We start from the raw sequence: 18,267 nt of genomic DNA, 5'->3' as shown, positions 1-18,267 counted from the left end.
GAAACAGGGTGGTACAGTGGCAAGATATATGCTTAAGCATCTCAGGTCTCAATTTTAGAGTTGACTCTCAAGGAATAACCATTATAGGGCTGAGAATGTGGCTTAGTGGCTTAGTGGTAAACTGCTTGCCTAGCATGCATGAAACCCTGGGTTTGATTCCGCAGTACCACATAATAGAGCCAGAAGTGATGCTGTGGTTTAAGTGGTAGAGTGCTAGTCTTAAGCAAAAGAAGCTCAGGGACAGTGCCCAGGCCTTGAATTCAAGCCCCAGGACTGGCCAAAAAAAAAAAAAAAAAAGGAATAACCATTATAAACAAAGAGCTCTAGAATGTTCTTCTTCCACAGTTAATACAATAAGGAACTAAATCACATACTTGTTAGTCACATTCACACTGTGTATAGAAAATCAGATTCCAGTGGGAATTCTATGACCAGATGACCTCTAAGGTAATATGGGTACTTAATGAGCATAATGGCTCAAGCCTTGGGAGATAAAGATCAGAGGATCATGGTTTGAGGCTAGCCCAGTTTGAGAGACTCTATCTCATTTAATGATTGGGCATGGTGATGTCACATGGGCTAGGAGGGGAGCACAATGGCTGGGTGTAGTGTCAAATGCCTGTGGTCCCCAGTGATATGGAGTCAAACAAGCCCAAGATGGCTCAGGCATAAAGTAAGACCTACCTTGGAATTAACAAATTAACAAATGCAAACAGGGTTGGGAGTGTAGTGCAAGTAGTAGAGCACCTGCCCTGAATAGGGGCAAATGATTAATGAGGCCCAGAGTTTAAATACCAGTACCACACACAAAAAAAAATTACCTATGTTAATAGTCTATTTTTTTGTTTTTAAAATCCATTGCTAATGATGTCTATTTTTTTTTCCTGAGGTCAAACCTGTGGACAAGAATGCAATCCTGATTATAATGCTGCTCTGGGAAAACATTTTATTTCTGTAGTATAAGGAGTATATTATAGCCGGGCACCGGTGGCTCACACCTGTAATTCTAGCTACTCAGGGGGCTGAGATCTGAGGATTGCGGTTCAAAGCCAGCCCAGGCAGGAAACTCCATGAGATTCTCATCTCTAATAAACCATTCAGAAAACCAGAAGTGGTGCTGTGGCTCAAGTGGTAGAGCACCCGCCTTGATCTTAAGAGATGAGGGATAATGCCCAGGCCCCGAGTTCAAGCCCCACAACAAACAACAACAAAAAAAGGAGTATATTATAACACCAGGCACCATTGGCTCATGCCTGTAATCTTAGCTACTCAGGAAGCTGAGATCTGAGGATCGCAGTTCAAAGTCAGCCTGGGCAGAAACGTCTGTGAGACTCTTATCTCCAATTAACCAACAGAAAACCAGAAGTGGAGCTGTGGTTCAAGTGGTAGGGCACTTGCTTTGAGCTGAAGAGCTGAGGAACAGCACCCAGGCCCAGAGGTCAAGCCCCAGGACCAACAACAACAACAAAAAAGTATATTACAGTAAAAAGCAGAGTCTATCCACAGAACTATAGAGCACTGGTCCCAACAGAAATAATGTTTACCTCCTAGGGTTGTTCACTGACTTAGAATTACACATTAGGGCTGATGCTATAGCTCCACCACTGAACCATATACCCTTCACATACACAGTCCCCATGTTCAACCCCCAGCACTGAAAAAGCAAAATACACACAAATATACACACACATATCTACACAAATACCTTCATACAGAAAGAGTAACAGTTGAAATTCTCAAATTATACTTAAAAATACAATCATAGCACTGCAATTTCCTTAAGTTACTTCCTTTATTGTTCAAGTGTCAAGAAAAGAAGGTCTTGTACATAAACACAATGCCGTGTGTTAGAATTCAGAGCTCAGCCAAGAACATTTCCCTATGACTTCAAAGTGACATATTTATGCTATTTAGTGTAGTACTTCACACTTACTTTTGAAATCTGCTGCTGCAACTTCTAAGGAGCAGTGACCCCACCAGAAAAGTAGAAAGGGCTGTCTTTGCATGTTTAAAGTGCTCATTAGCTTTATATTGAAAAGCAATGGGTTTTATGCACAAATAATATTGAAAGGTGCTCCAAGTCACTACTTACAGACTCAAATATATCATTTTTCTAACTTGGCCCATGTAAACTGTATTTTTCCTTCAGTAATGAAGATTGCCTTCAATGGCCCTCAACTACATGCTTCAAATCAAGATAGCCTATTAGTATCAGCGACAGCAACAGCGAGAGCAGACAAACTGCCGCACATTTAAGTGGGTCATAGAAGACTGGAAAATCTCACAGCTTTGGATATGTCACATATCCAGGGATGAGCCTTCTCTTCACTCTGTATACATTGTAAACATTTTTAAATGATCAAAACACTCTATTGGCTCTAAAGAGAGCATTTTACACCATATGAAAGGACTCAAATTCGCTTGCTATTTAACCAAACTCTCATTTCCACACAGAAGAGTTTGCAAATTTTCAATGTTTAAAACAATGTTTTTGATGATGGTGGGCACTGGTGGCTCAAGCCTGTAATCTCAAGAGGTTGAGTTCTGGAGAATCATGGTCTGGAATCAGCCCCAGCAGAAAAGTCTTCAAGATTCCATCTCCAAAATAACCAGCACAAAGCAGGGCTGATAGGATGGCTCAAGTGGTAGAAGGCCAGTTGAGCAAGCATGAGGCCCTGAATTCAAACTCCAGTACTGATACAAACAAACAAAATCTGTTACATCCATTAATAAAGAAAGGAAGAGTAAATGAAACTTTCAACTCTTAAACCCTGAGAAACAAAATTGGGAACAATTCTGAAACAAAGTGTTGTTTTAAAGGTTGATATAAATATTTAAAATATTTCTCTTCAAAATAAACCACTCAGCTCTCTCACCGTGAGCCTCCTGACAAATCGCTGTCTACTCTCTGAACCTTAAGCTCGTTTTCTTCTTTCTCTATCCTCCTCAAGTTTTCAAATGGCCCAAGAAAATAATTCCATTAGAAAAAAGATCATGAGGGCGGGGAAGGTGGCTCAGTGGTAGAGCGCTTGCCTTGCATCCATGAGGCCCTGGGTCCGATTCCTCAGCACCACATAAGCAGAAAAAGCTGGAAGTGGCGCTGTGGCTCAAGTGGTAGAGCGCTAGTCTTGAGCTGAAGAGCTGAGGGACAGCGCCCAGGCCCTGAGTTCAGGCCCCACGACCCAGGGGAAAAAAAAAAAAAAGATCATGATATAAATACAATGTGAGGCTACATTTGATTTAAGGTAATAATAAATTATAAAATGCCAAATAATTTAACTATGCAAATCCTTGATATAAAAAGAATCCATTCTGTCCTGAATATAATAAACCAGTTCAATGACAATGTGAAATAAAGGCAAAAATATTTATAAAAGTCAAGTAAGAAACCAATTACCAAAAATCTTTTTATAAAGATAAATGTAATGTGGCTTGCCACTTTCACAAATTGCTAAGGAGGTTGACAATAAATGAGTTCAAAAATTACTTTAGAAAAGTAGAGCTGTGTAGCCCAAGTGGTAGAGCTCTAGCCTTGAGCAGAAAAGCCAAGAGCAGGAGCCCCAGCACTGGCATGCATGTGCATGTGCATATGCACACACACGCACACGCACACGCACACGCGCGCGCGCACACACACACACGACTTTAGGGAAACTAGAGAGTGCATTACATATTGTTGTAATACATGATATATTTCATATATCCGTAACAGTAATACTGCAATAGGAAGTCATTTTAATCTGTGGATCTACTACTATTTGGCAAGTATATTTTCTTTTGTCAACTTCTTTGCTATAACTAAATTTGTACATGTTAGCCTTCAACAACTATAAGCTGGTATCAGAAGTCTCAAATAATGATACTATACCAACAACATAAAACAAAGTTCTTCTTAAATCTTTTGTCATTATAACAAGTATAGTTCAAAATACACAAAATTGCTACCTCAAAAAGTTTAAAATGTCTAACTCCTTATAAGGTGGGGAGAAAGGGAAACAAAAATTGAAATATTCATCCTTAGAGATAAATTTGAAGTCCTTGCACTTCCGAAGCACATGGTATGTTCGATCCCAGGCCATCTTCTTTCTGATCAAGCTCAATCTTCTACCACTTATCTGTGTGATACCAGGTTAATCTCCATTTTGTGGGTTTCAGTTTGAATTTTCTTGAATGTTTGCAAAACTGGTACTGGACTTGAGACGTTTGGCTAGATAAGAAAAAGATGTTATGTTTTAACTTAGATTTAATTTTCTTGACATTTTTCATTATTTCTATGTAAGCTATCCTATTTTTGTATTGAATAGATTGAGAATTAGCTGGATAGATTTAATCACTTAAGATTTAAAATCTAAGCCTATTTTTTTTGGCGGGGGGGGTCCAGTCGTGGGACCTGAACTCTGGGCCTGGGCGCTGTCCCTCAGCTCTTCAGCTCAAGGCTAGCACTCTACCACTTGAGCCACAGCGCCACTTCCAGCTTTTTTCTTTTTGCTTATGTGGTGCTGAGGAATCGAACCCAGGGCCTCAGGCATGCAAGGCAAGCGCTCTACCACTGAGCCACCTTCCCAGCCCTAAGCCTATTTTTTTTATGAACCTTAAAAAACATAATTAGAAACTGCATATGGCTTTGTCAGGAGCAGTAGCAACTACAACAGACCTCATTCCTACCTTTTTGAACATCACAATCTTACATATGTAAATGTTGCTAAACTAGACTACTTATAAAAGTACTGTAAAGTATCATAATAAAAGAGAGACTAAACATAGGTCCCATGGTTTCCCTTATTTGCAATATCTAGTATAGGTATGAGTCAAGCGGAAAAGGTCAGATAATATGATGTTAGGAAAATGAACCCTTAAATATGTATTTTAATGTTTTCGTTTCTTTCATGCATGTGTTTCTAACGCATTTATAAGATTATTTCTTTGTTGCTTTGTATGTCCCTCCCCCACAGTGTAACCCCCGCTTTCACTATATTTGATGTCAGTATAACATGTGGAGGAGATGGGGACAAACAAGTCGTTTAAGGATTCAGGTGGACCTGTTGCAACAATGAGTACAAAATGTCATGTCAAAACCAGCTTTACAATGTTGGTGTGGGGGAGGGAGGGGGGTATGATTGGGTGGGGGGGAGGGGGGAGGCTGGGAAGGGAGGTGAAGGGTAAACAAAGGAGGAAGCTGCAATGCTTGGTAAGAAATGTATGCATTATCCTGCCCATGTAATTGTAACCCCTCTGTACAGTATGTTCACAAATAAAATTAAATTAAATTAAAAAAAATAAAAAAAAAAATAAAAGAGAGACTAGACAACTTCAGACCAATGTCTGAAAGCAGAACTGCCAGCATATCTACAGAGGAACTGAAAGATGATTGGGAAAGAAATGAAGATTAAATGCAAGAAAATATTTGAGAAATAACTGCAAATTTTGTGGCTTTCACAGAAGATGGATGCTTGTGACTTTTATTGTAAACACAAGCAAAATGCCCATCATGTGTTATAAATGTTTTCACAATGTTAACTAGATTTACAAGGTAAATGAGATTCTAAACTTTAAAGGTAAAATAGTCTCTCATCAGTGAGATTCACACAGCATTTTGCTGTTATTCTAAATAAGTGCCTTCAGGACTGAGCTATAAATTTAAGATATCGATGGATAGACAGATAGATGGATGGACAGACAGACAAGCTGGCAACGTTAAAAAAGAACAAATAAACTATGACAGAATTTCCCCTTTACTAGCTAGCTTTTGTTTTTTTTTTTTCCAGTGCTGGGGTTTGAACTCAGGGACTCATGCTCCCTCAGTCTTGAGGCATGCCTCCAGCCCACTACTCAACATTTTAAGATGAGGAGATACTACAAGCTCAGATCAATCTGATCTGTAGATCAAAACAAACATTTTAAATAGGCATATTAGAGAGGAAAAGTTAAATAAAGAAGCACCAGAAACAAGTCAAAGGGGGCTGGGCACTGGGAGCTCACGTCTATAATCCTAGCTACTCAGGAGGGTGAGATTTGAAGATGAGATTCAAAGCCAGCCGGGGCAGGAAAGGCCATAAGACTCTTAACTCCAATAAACTACTCAGAAAACTGGAAGTGGCACTGTGGCTCAAGTGGCAGAGCGTTAGCCTTAAGCTGAAGAGCTGATGGACAGTGCCCAGGCCCAGAGTTTAAGCCCCATGACCAACAACAACAACAAAATAAGTTGAAGGGGGAAAGAATTTTTATACATTTTTAGAATAGGAATACTATTTGTGAGTTAAAAAAAAAAAGGATTAACCTTATTTTCCTCAAAACATTATTTCTTAAAAACTGAAAGCCTAAGGTGTGAGAACATTCTGCCATTATGACAGGGAATGAAAAGCTCACGTGACCCAGAAACCCTTCTTCTCTAGCTCAATGCTCTGGCTCTTTCTGGCGGGAGAGAGGAAAGAAATGCCTCTACACAGAGCTTGTGCTGCATGCCATGTAGCATCCTTGGATCTACGATTCTAACTTGTTCACCAACAAATGGCATCTTCCTGCCTACCACTCTGAGGAGGTTCTACCATTGCAGACTGCACTACTGACACCACTCTGCTCCGATGCTGCCCCATCTGGGGGCAATCTAGCTTTCTCAAATAATCACCTGAGTTTTGGTTCTCTGATTTTTGGTTATCTGCACTAAGAAAACTCCTATATCTAAGATGTAGAGAGACATTTCAAGCTAATATACTCATCATTTCTATCCACAATTTTTTTTTGGGGGGGTTCCAGTTGTGGGGCTTGTACTCTGGGCCTGGGGGCTGTCCCTCAGCTCTTCAGCTCAAGGCTAGTGCTCTACCACTTGAGCCACAGCGCCACTTCCAGCTTTTTTCTTTTTGCTTATGTGGTGCTGAGGAATCGAACCCAGGACCTCAGGCATGCAAGGCAAGCGCTCTACCACTGAGCCAACTTCCCAGCCCTTTATATACTCATCATTTCTAAAATGTGCCTGAGGCCTTTGTTTTTGTTTTTAAGCAGAGAGAGCCTCACGCATGTTAAGCAAAAGTTATACAGTGAGCTATTCCCCCAGTCCCCTAAAACTTTTAAATACAGACTGTTATCTAAACCAACAGCTGTAAAAAGAAACTTACGTAGAATGAGTTTGCGTTTCTTTTGCTCTGAGTGTAGGAAGCTACTAAGGTAGAAGACAACAGGTAGAAAGAGGATGAACACAGAAACGGCAATGACGGGCACGGTATCACTGCAAGGGACTGAGCAGTTGAAAGTTCGGCTCCAGAGTTTGCGAGTAATATTCATCTGAAACAATGACCAATAACAACGTTATTCTACTTTATATTGAACTTGTCTGAACTTTTCTTAATATTTTGTTAATATCTAAATAGGCATTCAGAATTTAGACTAAATACACTGTCCTAAAAAAAAAATCTATTGGTAGCCCGGCCCCAGTGGCTTATCCCTGTAATCCTAGCTACGAAGGAGACTGAGATCTGAGGATAGTAGTTTGAAGCCAATCCAGGCAGGAAAGTCTGTGAGACTTTTATCCCTAATTAAACACACACACACACACACACACACACACACACACACACACACACACACACACAGAGTCACACAAAGCTAGAAGTGGAAGCTGTGGCTCAAATGGCAGAATGTTAGCCTTGAACAAAAACACTAAAGGACAACACCCAGGCCCTCAGTTCAATCCAGGACCACCCCCCAAAAAAAACTATTGATGGTTGAGAATAATTTCTTCTGACTTGGAAATAGACTGTCTTGTGTACAAATTGTATCTACACAGAAATGCCATATTCGAAAGTCATAATATTGACCAATGTATGCTAGAATGTTAACTACTCACATCTTTCAGAGAACTATGCTAACAAGAATACATTGAGAGCCTGTTACAAGTCAAGTACTATTAAAGGAGAAGTGAATTACAAACAAACAAATGTCCTCAGGTGTAGCCATTATAAGCACTTTTTACCTTTTTGGTTTTTTTTAACCATTCTTGGGCCTTGAACTCAGGGCCTGGGCTCTGTCCCTGAGCCACTCTGTGCTCAAGGATAGTGCTCTACCATTTGAGCCACAGTGCCACTTCCGGCTTTTTCTGCTTATATGGTACTGAGGAATCAAACCCAGGGCTTCATGAATGCTAGGCAAGCACTCTACCACTGAGCCACATTCCCAGCCCTACTTTTTGCCTTCTTAAATATTATTTATTCACTAGTTTCCTCTGAGCTGCTACAATAACTCACACTCATTATTCTCAACCAGTAGTAAGCTTGTCAATTTTCACCTCAAGTTCTCTACATTGAACCAGTTTCTGTTATCCTCTAATGCTTTCTCAGGTATCTCATTCGTGCCAACGCCATCTAGTGGTGCCCTGTGTAAAGGCAGGCTATACAATGGGGAAGAAAAAGTTCTTTCCTTGACCATTTATGCAGGGCATCAGTGGACATACTGAATGATGAGCAAATAAAATAACCCTTGTGGACAGGCACTGGCAGCTCATGCCTGTAATCCTAGCTACTCAGAAGGCTAAGATCCGAGGATCATGTTTCAAAGGCAGCCCAGGCAGCAAAATCAATGAGACTCTTATCTCCAATTAACCACCAGAAAACTAGAAGTAGAGCTATGGCTCAAAGTGATAGAGCATTAGCCTTGAGCAGAAAAACTTAGGGACAGTGCCCAGGCCCTGAATTCAAGTCCCATGATCACAATAACATCATCAACATCATCATCATCATCATCATCATCATCATCATCATCATCATCATCATCATCATCATCAAAATCATCAAAATCATCATCCTTGTACTCACATGGCTTATATTTTAGTCAGATGAGACAGACTAAAGACAAATGGTTTAGGGTCACAATAGGTGGACATAAATTAGGAATGGCTTTTGAAAAATATTTTAGTAAAACATAGAAACATTTAATTAGCAACAAGTTCATAAATATAAGACGGAAACTTTTTATCTCCAATTAACGAGCAAAAAGCTGGAAGTGCAGATGTGGCTCAAGTGGTAGAATACTGGCCTTGAGCAAAAAAAGCTAAAGGGAGCTGGGAAGGTGGTTCAGTGGTAGAGCGCTTGCCTTGCATGCATGAGGCTCTGGGTTTGATTCCTCAGCACCACATAAGCAAAAAAAGCTGAAAGTGGCGCTGTGGCTCAAGTGTTAGAACAGTAGCTTTGAGCTGAAGAGGGATAGCGCCCAGGCCCAGAGTTCAGGCCCCATGACTGACACACAAACACACACACACTCACACACACACACACACACACACACACACACACACACACACACACATACACATACACATACCACACACAAAGCTAAGGGACAGGGCCTAGGCTCTGAGTTTCAATCCCAGTAATGCCAAATTGTCAACTCACTTATAAAGCCCTTGATTGATTTTTATTTTAGTTTGACAGACCAGGATATTCTAAAACCTAACTATTTTAGCTATTTCTGTTGACAAGAGCATATGCATACTCCAAGCTATCTCCAAAAGATAGTACCAGTGAAGACACTTTGATGAACCCTGCAAAGCATGCATCATACCATAGCAAAGTACTTACTGCATCTTCTACATCAATGCACAAATGTGTTCCAGGTTCAGCCTTCTTCTCAAGGTCATTCATTTTTTGCATTTCATTATACAAACTACTGAGACTTTTGTATGCTGCATGACAGTTTTTGCAAACTTCAGAGTAATTTTTTGGTGGTAGTAGACTGTGTGAGCTCCCCTAAAACGAGAAGGGAAGATGTAATATACATCACTAACATTACACCCATCTTTGCAATATGAATTATTTGCCTTCTCCTTCTTGCCCAGAGGACAGTGACAATATAGTGCATAGTGTATTAAAAATGCTGGTTGTATGGCTGGGAATGTGGCTTAGTGCTTGCCTAGCATGCATGAAGCCCTGGGTTCAGTTCATCAGTACCACATAAAAACAGAAAAAAACAGAAGTGGTACTGTGGTTCAAGTGGTAGAGTGCTAGCCTTGAGTAAAAAGAAGTTCAGGGAGAGTACGTAGGCTCTGAGTTCAAGCCCCAGGACTGGCCAAAAAAAAAAAAAGCTGGTTGTACCCAGAAATAAGCCCACACAGTTATAGATACACACACACACACATACTCTTATTCTTTATCATTATTATTATTATTATTTGTCGGTCATGGGACTTGAATTTGGCCTGGGCACTGTCCCTCAGCTCTTCAGCTCAAGGCTAGCACTCTACCATTTGAGCCACTGTGTCACTTTCGGCTTTTTCTGCTTATGCGGTGCTGAGGAATCAAACTCAGAGCCTCATGCATGCAAGGCAAGCACTCTACCACTGAGCCACCTTCCCAGCCCCAGCTCTCTTATTCTTGACAAAGATGCCAAAACTGAATTAGACAGGAAAATATCTTTAACAAATAGGCCTAGGAACACTGGATACCCTATATGTTAATCCACATGTGGGACATTGAAACTAGATCCATTCCTTACACCAATTTAAAAATGGATTAAAAAAATAAAAATAAAATAAAATAAAAATGGATCAAAGAAGCTGGGAGCTGGTGGCTCACACTAGTAATCCTAGCTACTCAGGAAGCTGAGGTCTGAGGATCACAGTTTGAAGCCAGCCCAGGAAAGAAAGTCCAGAAGACTTTTATCTCCAACTAGCCACTAAAAAACCTGGAAGTATAAGTGTGGCTCAATTGGTAGAGCTCTTGTCCTGAGCAGAAAAAGCTAAGGGATAATGCTCAGGCTCTGCGTTCAAGATCCAGTATCAGCACAAACAAAAAAAGAAAATATTTGAAGACATAAGGATAGGCCACAACTTTCTGAATTCAGCAATCCAATGATTCAGAAAATAAGAGCAAGAATTTGACTAATAAAATTATATCAAATTTAAAAGGTCTGCACAGCAAAGGAAACAATTACCAAAAGAAAAAGACAGGCAATAAGCTGAGAGAAAATCTCTCCTGGCTATTCTTCCAACAGGGAATAAATATTCTTCTGATAGGGGATTAAAATCCAGAATATATAAGGAACTTGGAGCACATACATTTGTATAAGACAGTAGTTGAAATACCTGAAGATTGGGGGGAGGGGAGAGGCTGGGAAGGGAGGTGAAGGGTAAACAAAGGAGGAGGCTGCAATGCTTGGTAAGAAATGTATGCATTATCCTGCCCATGTAATTGTAACCCCTCTGTACAGTATGTTCTCAAATAAAATAAAATAAAATATTTTAAAAAAAAAGAAATACCTGAAGATTATGTTCAAAGCAGGTCAAGGTCTGGTTAAACAGAGTGAGGAAATGTTCTGTACTGTTTGATAAATTTTCACTGTTGTTTGTTAAACAATCTGCCAAGAAAAGTAAGTTAATATATCACAAGTAATAATTACATGTTGTCACCTTCTGTTTTTGCTATGGTAATTCTTTATTCTAATAAACACATAGTACCCTGCATTAGAGAATTTTCCAAATACAGGAAGTTTACCTTTTCCAAAAGTTTTCTTTTTCTTTACTTTTTCTTCTTTCTTTTTTTGTCAATCATGGGGCTTGAACTCTGGGACTGGGTGCTGCCCCTGAGCTCTTCAGCTCAAGGCTAGTACTCTACCACTTAAAAGTTTTCTTTTAAATCATAACCATTTCCATGAAAATCTTAAAAAATAATATACAGAACCAATTAAAATTAATATTGACCTTTAATGGTGAAATGTCATAATCATGAAAAATAGCTATCAAATGCTGTTTCTCTCAGCTTGCGTCCTCAGTTGGTGGTCTTAACACTTGAGTCATGACTCTAGGCCAGCTTTTTGATGGTTATTCTGGAGATGGAATCTTGTGGACTTTTCTTCCCAGGATGGCCTTCAAATGGAGATCCTCTAGATCTCAGCAAGAACTTCAGGTGTGAGCCACCAGTGGCTGGCTTCTTATGCTGTCTTAAAAATGCTATTTAGGCATAAAACTTTTTCGCTAAATTTTTATGCCTTTTTATTTTTGTGCCAAATTTAGTAGCTCTTTATCTCTTTCGACTTCACTAAGAAGTTCATTTATTGTACCAACTGACAGCCTTTTTAATTTGCTTTCTTTTCCATTTTTATTGTTATTATAAAGGTGATGTACAGAAGGGTTACAGTTACATAATTCAGGTAATGAGTACTTTTCTTTTGGACCATATAACCCCTTTCCTCCCTGCTCCCAGTTTTTCCCTCCCACACACAAGTTATATAGTTCATTTTCAACATAGTGTCTAGTGAGTACGGATGTGCTCTTTTTTCTTCTTTTTTTTGGTTGGCCTGGGCGCTGTCCCTCAGCTCTTCAGCTAAAGGCTAGCGCTCTACCTCTTGAGCCACAGCACCACGTCCAGTTATCTGTGGTTTACTGGGGACTTTGCTGCCTGAACTGGCTTTGAACCATGATCCTCAGATTATAGATGTGAGCCACTGCTGCCTGGCAAATGTGCTCTTTTTTTTGGGGGGGGGCTCATTCATGGGACCTGAATTCTGGGCCTGGGCACTGTCACTCAGCTCTTCAGCTCAAGGCTAGCGCTCTACCACTTGAGCCACCGTGCCACTTCCGGCTTTTTTTTTTTTTTTTGCTTATGTTGTGCTGAGAAATCAAACCCAGGGCCTCATGCATGCAAGGCAAGCACTCTACTACTGAGCCAACTTCCCAGTCCCAATGTGCTCTTTCTTTAAAAAAAATATTGGGCTGGGAAGGTGGCTCAGTGGTAGAGCGCTTGCCTTGCATGCATGAGGCCCTGAGTTCGATTCCTCAGCACCACATAGGCAAAGAGAGAAAAGCCAGAAGTGGTGCTGTGGCTCAAGTGGTAGAGTGCTAGCCTTGAGCTGAAGAGCTGAGGGACAGCGCCCAGGCCCAGAGTTCAGGCCCCACAACTGGACCAAAAAAAAAAATATATATATATATATTATCGTAAATTAACTGTACAAAGGGGCTTCATGGTAATATTTACAACATGGATATAATGTACTTTGATCAAATTCATCCCCTTAATACCCTTTCTAGTCCCTTCCCCTCATCTCTCTTAAAATGTTTTTGGCACTAGTGGTGACTGAACTCAGGGTGTTGTACTTGGTAGTCAAGTGCTCCACCATTGAAGGCATGCTCCCACAAGTCCCTTTCACTAATTTTTTTTAGGAGGAAAGGTACTGGGCACTGAACCCAGAGTTTTGTGGATGCTAGGCAAACATTCTGCTACTAAGCTACTAGATTCATTTGTTTTTTCTATAATGAGTTAAGGGTGCAGAGAGACCAGTAAAAATTTTGTCTAAAATACTGACGAAAAAGGCTTCAAGTTTGAAATTACACTGAATAGTTGAGGGGTTTTTTTTGTTTGTTTTTGTTTTGTTGGTCATGGGGCTTCAACCCAGGGCTTGGGTGATCTCTCTGAGCTCTTTTGCTCAAGGCTAGCACTCTACCATTTTAAACAGCCACAGATCCACTTCTGATTTTCTGGTGGTTGATTGGAGATAAGCATCTCATGTACTTTCCTGCCCTGGGCTGGCTTTGATCCATGATCCTCAGATTTCATCCTCCTGAGTAGCTAGGATTACAGGTGTGAGCTACCAGCACCCTGCCAGAATAGTTGTATCTATTTCTAAACATGTTACATAAATTGTATTTCTCTGAAACTTGCTTAGCATTAGCTCAGGCTCATTCATTCCTTTTGAGTTTGATGTCAGAATATAATACCACTTATGTGTCCAGTTCCCATCTGGTGAGGCTGCTCGTTGTTCCTTTGTCTTGTTCTCCCTGTGTGACAGCCTGCTATCAACAGTCTGGCTTCATGTCCCAGAACTGGAGCCAGCCATTTGCATCTCACTCTCTCAAACCCCACTCTCTGAAGTGGCGCTGTGGCTGAAGTGGAAGAGTGTTCACCTTGAGCTGAAGAGCTGAAGGACAGCGCCCAAGCCCAGAGTTCAAGCCACATGACCAACAACAACAACAAAAAAAATCAACCCCCTCCTCTTTTCCTACAAGATACCCACAAATATCCTGCATTCTCTACTCCCGGTCTGCTTAAAGAACACTATTGAAGGGCTGGGAAGGTGGCTCAGTGGTAGAGCACTTGCCTTGCATGCCTGAGGCCCTGGGTTCGATTCCTCAGCACCACATAAGCAAAAAGAAAAAAGCCAGAAGTGGAGCTGTGGCTCAAGTGGTAGAGTGCTAGCCTTGAGCTGAAGAGCTGAGGGACAGCGCCCAGGCCCAGAGTTCAGGCCCCACGACTGGACCCAAAAAACAACAACAACAAGAACACTATTGAAGAAAAATCTAAAATCACAACACAGGACCCAATTCAAATTCATTTCTCCTGGTTTCTGAACCATAAAACAATACTTATAGATGCATATGAATTGTTTCATAGGGGTTGCTCCAAACATTTGCATTCTCCTATCTCTGGCCAGCCCTACTCCTAGCTCCCTTAATTTTAACACATAGTTTTATAGTGCACCCACCTTACTCAGAAAACTAGGGAGAGGCGAGAGCAACACAATATTGAAAGAATGGAGGAAGAAGGTGGTGATGCAAAGAGCTTAGTTGGCTAAGAGAGACTGAATAATAACACTAGGACATGTCTAAAGCTAGCTGTGTGCTGTGAGAAACGACATCATTACAGTGAAAGCATTTGCTAAGTACTTATGTTCCAAGCACCGTTTACACTTTAAACACATTATTAACTCACTTAATTCACATAATAATTTTATGAGGCAAAAGCTACCATTTCTCCATTTTAGAGAGAGCAACAGTAACTTTTTCCTTGCAAAATACGCAATTAAAATCAATTATTTCTTTAAAGGTAATTTAACAAAATAAACACCAAGAAAAAAGTACTTCAAAGTGGTGAGACAAAGTAAAGGAGAAGGGTTAGATGAGTGAACAGAAGAACTGGGAAAGAATGCAGTAAAAAAAAAAGAAGAACAAAACAAAACAAAACCCCACCTTAACATATATTCTACCAAATTTAAGAAAAGGAAGGGGTGGGATCAGAAGGATGGATGAGAATACTGAAAGGGTACCATTGATCAACATTCATTGTATACATTGAATGGCAACTCCTTTGTATAACTTCAGATAATGAAAAAATATATTTATATATATACATATATATGTTGTTGGTGGTGGTGGTGGTCATGGAGCCTGAACTCTGGGCCTGGGCACTGTCCCTCAGCTCTTCAGTCAAGGCTAGTGCTCTACCACTTGAGCAACAGTTCCACTTCCAGCTTTTTCTGCTGATGTGGTGCTGAGGAAATCAAACCTGGGGCCTCATGTATGCAAGGCAAGCGCGCTACCATTGAGCCACCTTCCAAGCCCTGAAAATATATTTTTTCTTTTTATTGTTATTTATTCTAAATCTTGAAGATTATTTTATGAAATATAAGCAACTACATAAACAAAGGAAAAAAGCAAAAGAAAAATGAAATAACTTTACATAGTACATTAAAAACAGTAACAAAAAAAACCCCTCTTGTTTCCATATCTTGGAGTTCATTTCACTTAGCATCATTTTATATGGTCATATTTACATAGCTGTTGAGCTACTGTGATCCTCTTCTATGACTATGCTAGACATATACTAATTACAAATGAGGGAACCCATAGGTCTGGCTTACTTCATTTAATATTATTTTTTTCCAAATCTTTCCATTTCCTTACAAATGGTCCAGCCCTGAAAAAAAATTTTTTTATTGTAAAAATACTGTACAGAGGGGTTACAGTTATATGAGTAAGGTAATAGTACATTTCCAATTGAGGAGCATTGTTACCTCCTCCTTTGCTTTTCCCCTACAATCGCTTCCCTCTCCACTTCCTCAACCTCCCCCCCACACACACACACCCTGCAAGTTATAAAGTTAGTTTTCAACATAGTGTCTTGTATATCTCATTGTTACAATGGGTCAACCTGTATCCTTATTTCAACATTTTGTTATTTCCCCTACCCTCCTCAAATTAGAAAAATGTATATACAAGATGAAGGGCACCAGAATCAAATACAGTGAAATTAAGAGTTATACCATGGGGGAAGAACATACAAAAGAAACAAAAAAAATCACATAGTACATTATAAATATGTTAAAAACAATAGCAAGAAAGAAGAACCCACTTGTGTCCCTACCTGAAAATATTTTTCAAAAATAAAAAGGTAATGTAAGCCAGGCTTATCCCTGTAATCCTAGCTACTTAGGAGGCTAAAATCTGAGGATTTTGGTTCAAAGCCAGCCCTGGCAGGAAAATCTGTGAGAGAGAGAGAGAGAGAGAGAGAGAGAGAGAGAGAGAGAGAGAGAGAGAGAGAGAGAGAGAGAGAGAGAGAGAGAGTGTGTGTGTGTGGTGTCATGGACTTGAAATCAGGGTCTGGGCATTGTCCCTCAGCTTTTTAGTCAAGGCTAGTGCACTACCACTTTAAGCCACAGAGCCACTTTTGGTTTCTGGTGGTTTTCTGGAAGTAATAGTCCCATGGACTTTCCTGCTCAAGCTGGGAGTAGCCAAGAGCCTCAGATCTCAGCCTCCTAAGTACGACTCTTCTCTCTAATAAACTACTCAAAAAAAATACCCAGAAGTGGAGGTCTGGCTCAAGTGGTAAAGCACTAGCCTTGATCAAAAGACTTTCTGGGACAACATCCAGGCCCTGAGTTCAAACTAAAGGACTGGCGCAATAAACAAAAAATGTTCATTTAAGTCTGGTGCCTATGGTTCATGCCTTGTAATCCTAGTGACTCAGGAGGCTAAGATCCAGAAGACTGTGGGTTGGTTTGTTTTTAGCCTCCTGAGTAGCTAGCATTACAGGTGTGAGCAACTGGCACCTGGCTCAGAAAACTGTGTTTTGAAGCAAGGCTAGGCAGAAAATAATCATCAACATGCAAGGCTAGAGGTCTGGATCAAGTAGTAGCAAGCTTACAAATGCAAGGTGTTGAGAAAGTTTACCCTAGTACTAGCAAATATATATAGATAGACAGATATGGTAATTTATTAAGAAATTCTCTCGAAGAACAAAGATCTTAATCTCTTCCACTTTACTCACAGTCAGTTGCTTTTCACATAAAGTAATTTGAAAATGAAACTAAAACTAATGTATCCTGAGCATCTGGTTAAGTACCACATTACTGTAGTGTCACCATTTTTTTTCCTAACAATTGTTAGGCAGTGGAATTAGAAGACACAAAGGAGTTCATTTATAAATGAAGTTGAATATGTCTTCATTATCCAAAGAACCCTGACTTTGCAATTTAAAATAAAGAAACCCTAGTGAATCTTTCTTTTATCCTTTTCCAGGAATTGAGAGTATAAAGTTATAAATAGTAAGAAGCTATGTATTTTAGAAAGCGGTAAGTTAAAGAATATTAGCAATAATAAAGCTTCCTATAAGCACCAAGTGAAGTAGTCATTATAAATTTTCCTCATCTCAGATAATCAATGGGACCTCATCAAGGACAAATTAGCCCAGCGTCTGTCACAGGGAGGGCTAGAGCCCTCAGCTCAAGAGGCATTCTTAAAGGTTCAAAAATTCAAGTGAAGACCTTATCAGAAACCTACTAAAATAACTCTACCAGGAATTGTTCATCTTTAAATAGTGTTTTGTACCTATTGCCAGTTTGTGTAAAGATCTCTGCTGTTTTCAAATCTTGTACAGAACAAACTATGGAAACTTCATAAGTAAGTTTGTTTTTTGTGGGGTTTTTTTTTCACCAGTCCTAGGGCTTGAACTCAGGGACTTGGCACTGCCCCTGAGCTCTTTTTGTTCAAGGCTAGCACTATACCGCTTGAGCCACAGTGCCACTTCCAGCTTTTTCTGTGTATATGGTACTGAGGAATTGAACCCAGGATTTCATGCATGTTAGGCAAGCATTCTACCACTAAGGCACATTCCCAGCCCCCATATTTAAATTTAATAAGAAAATTAAAGGGGCATTGCTCAAGTGGTAGAACACCTGTCTAATAAGCAGGAGATCCTGGATTCCAAATTCAGTGCCACCAACCAAAAAAACAAAAACAAAAACAAGGAGTTTCAAAGTACTGTACATCTACATAGTTTTCATAATGAAATCCCCTCATATTAATATATGCTAATTCAAAAAATTCAAATAGTAAGATTGAAATTTGAATAATGAGAAATAGAAAGGAAAGAGTATGCATGTGTGACTGTCATCAACTTAAAGGGAAAAGTCTATTTGCACATACTGTGTGTGTGTGTGTGTGTGTGTGTGTGTGTGTGTGTGTGTGTGTGTGTGTGTGCAGTACTAGGGCTTGAACTCAGGGCCTCTCCCTCT

General features: G+C 40.0%; 1 protein-coding gene across 2 annotated transcripts in view; it reads right to left on the bottom strand.

Annotated features, from left to right (window-relative positions):
• Positions 1 to 1,779: 1,779 nt before the first annotated feature.
• The window catches only part of Ostm1 (osteoclastogenesis associated transmembrane protein 1), a 29,001-nt gene continuing 12,513 nt past the window's right edge, over positions 1,780 to 18,267 (bottom strand). Inside the window, exons 3-6 of one of the 2 annotated variants that reach the window (XM_070011053.1) lie at positions 11,243 to 11,340; positions 9,567 to 9,734; positions 7,113 to 7,278; positions 1,780 to 4,207 (exon numbers count right to left, since the gene is read on the bottom strand). In XM_070011053.1, the coding sequence (XP_069867154.1) occupies positions 4,152 to 4,207; positions 7,113 to 7,278; positions 9,567 to 9,734; positions 11,243 to 11,340 (488 nt within the window). In that variant the 3' untranslated portion in view covers positions 1,780 to 4,151. The remainder of the gene's footprint in view (positions 4,208 to 7,112; positions 7,279 to 9,566; positions 9,735 to 11,242; positions 11,341 to 18,267) is intronic. The other variant, XM_070011055.1, reaches the window with a different exon arrangement.

Source organism: Dipodomys merriami, unplaced genomic scaffold, assembly GCF_024711535.1.
Source record: "Dipodomys merriami isolate MVZ:Mamm:240054 unplaced genomic scaffold, mDipMer1.0.p SCAF_8, whole genome shotgun sequence".
NCBI classification, from domain to species: domain Eukaryota; kingdom Metazoa; phylum Chordata; class Mammalia; order Rodentia; family Heteromyidae; genus Dipodomys; species Dipodomys merriami.
Note: the sequence above shows the minus strand (reverse complement) of the source record. Positions and strands in the feature narration are given on the sequence as shown.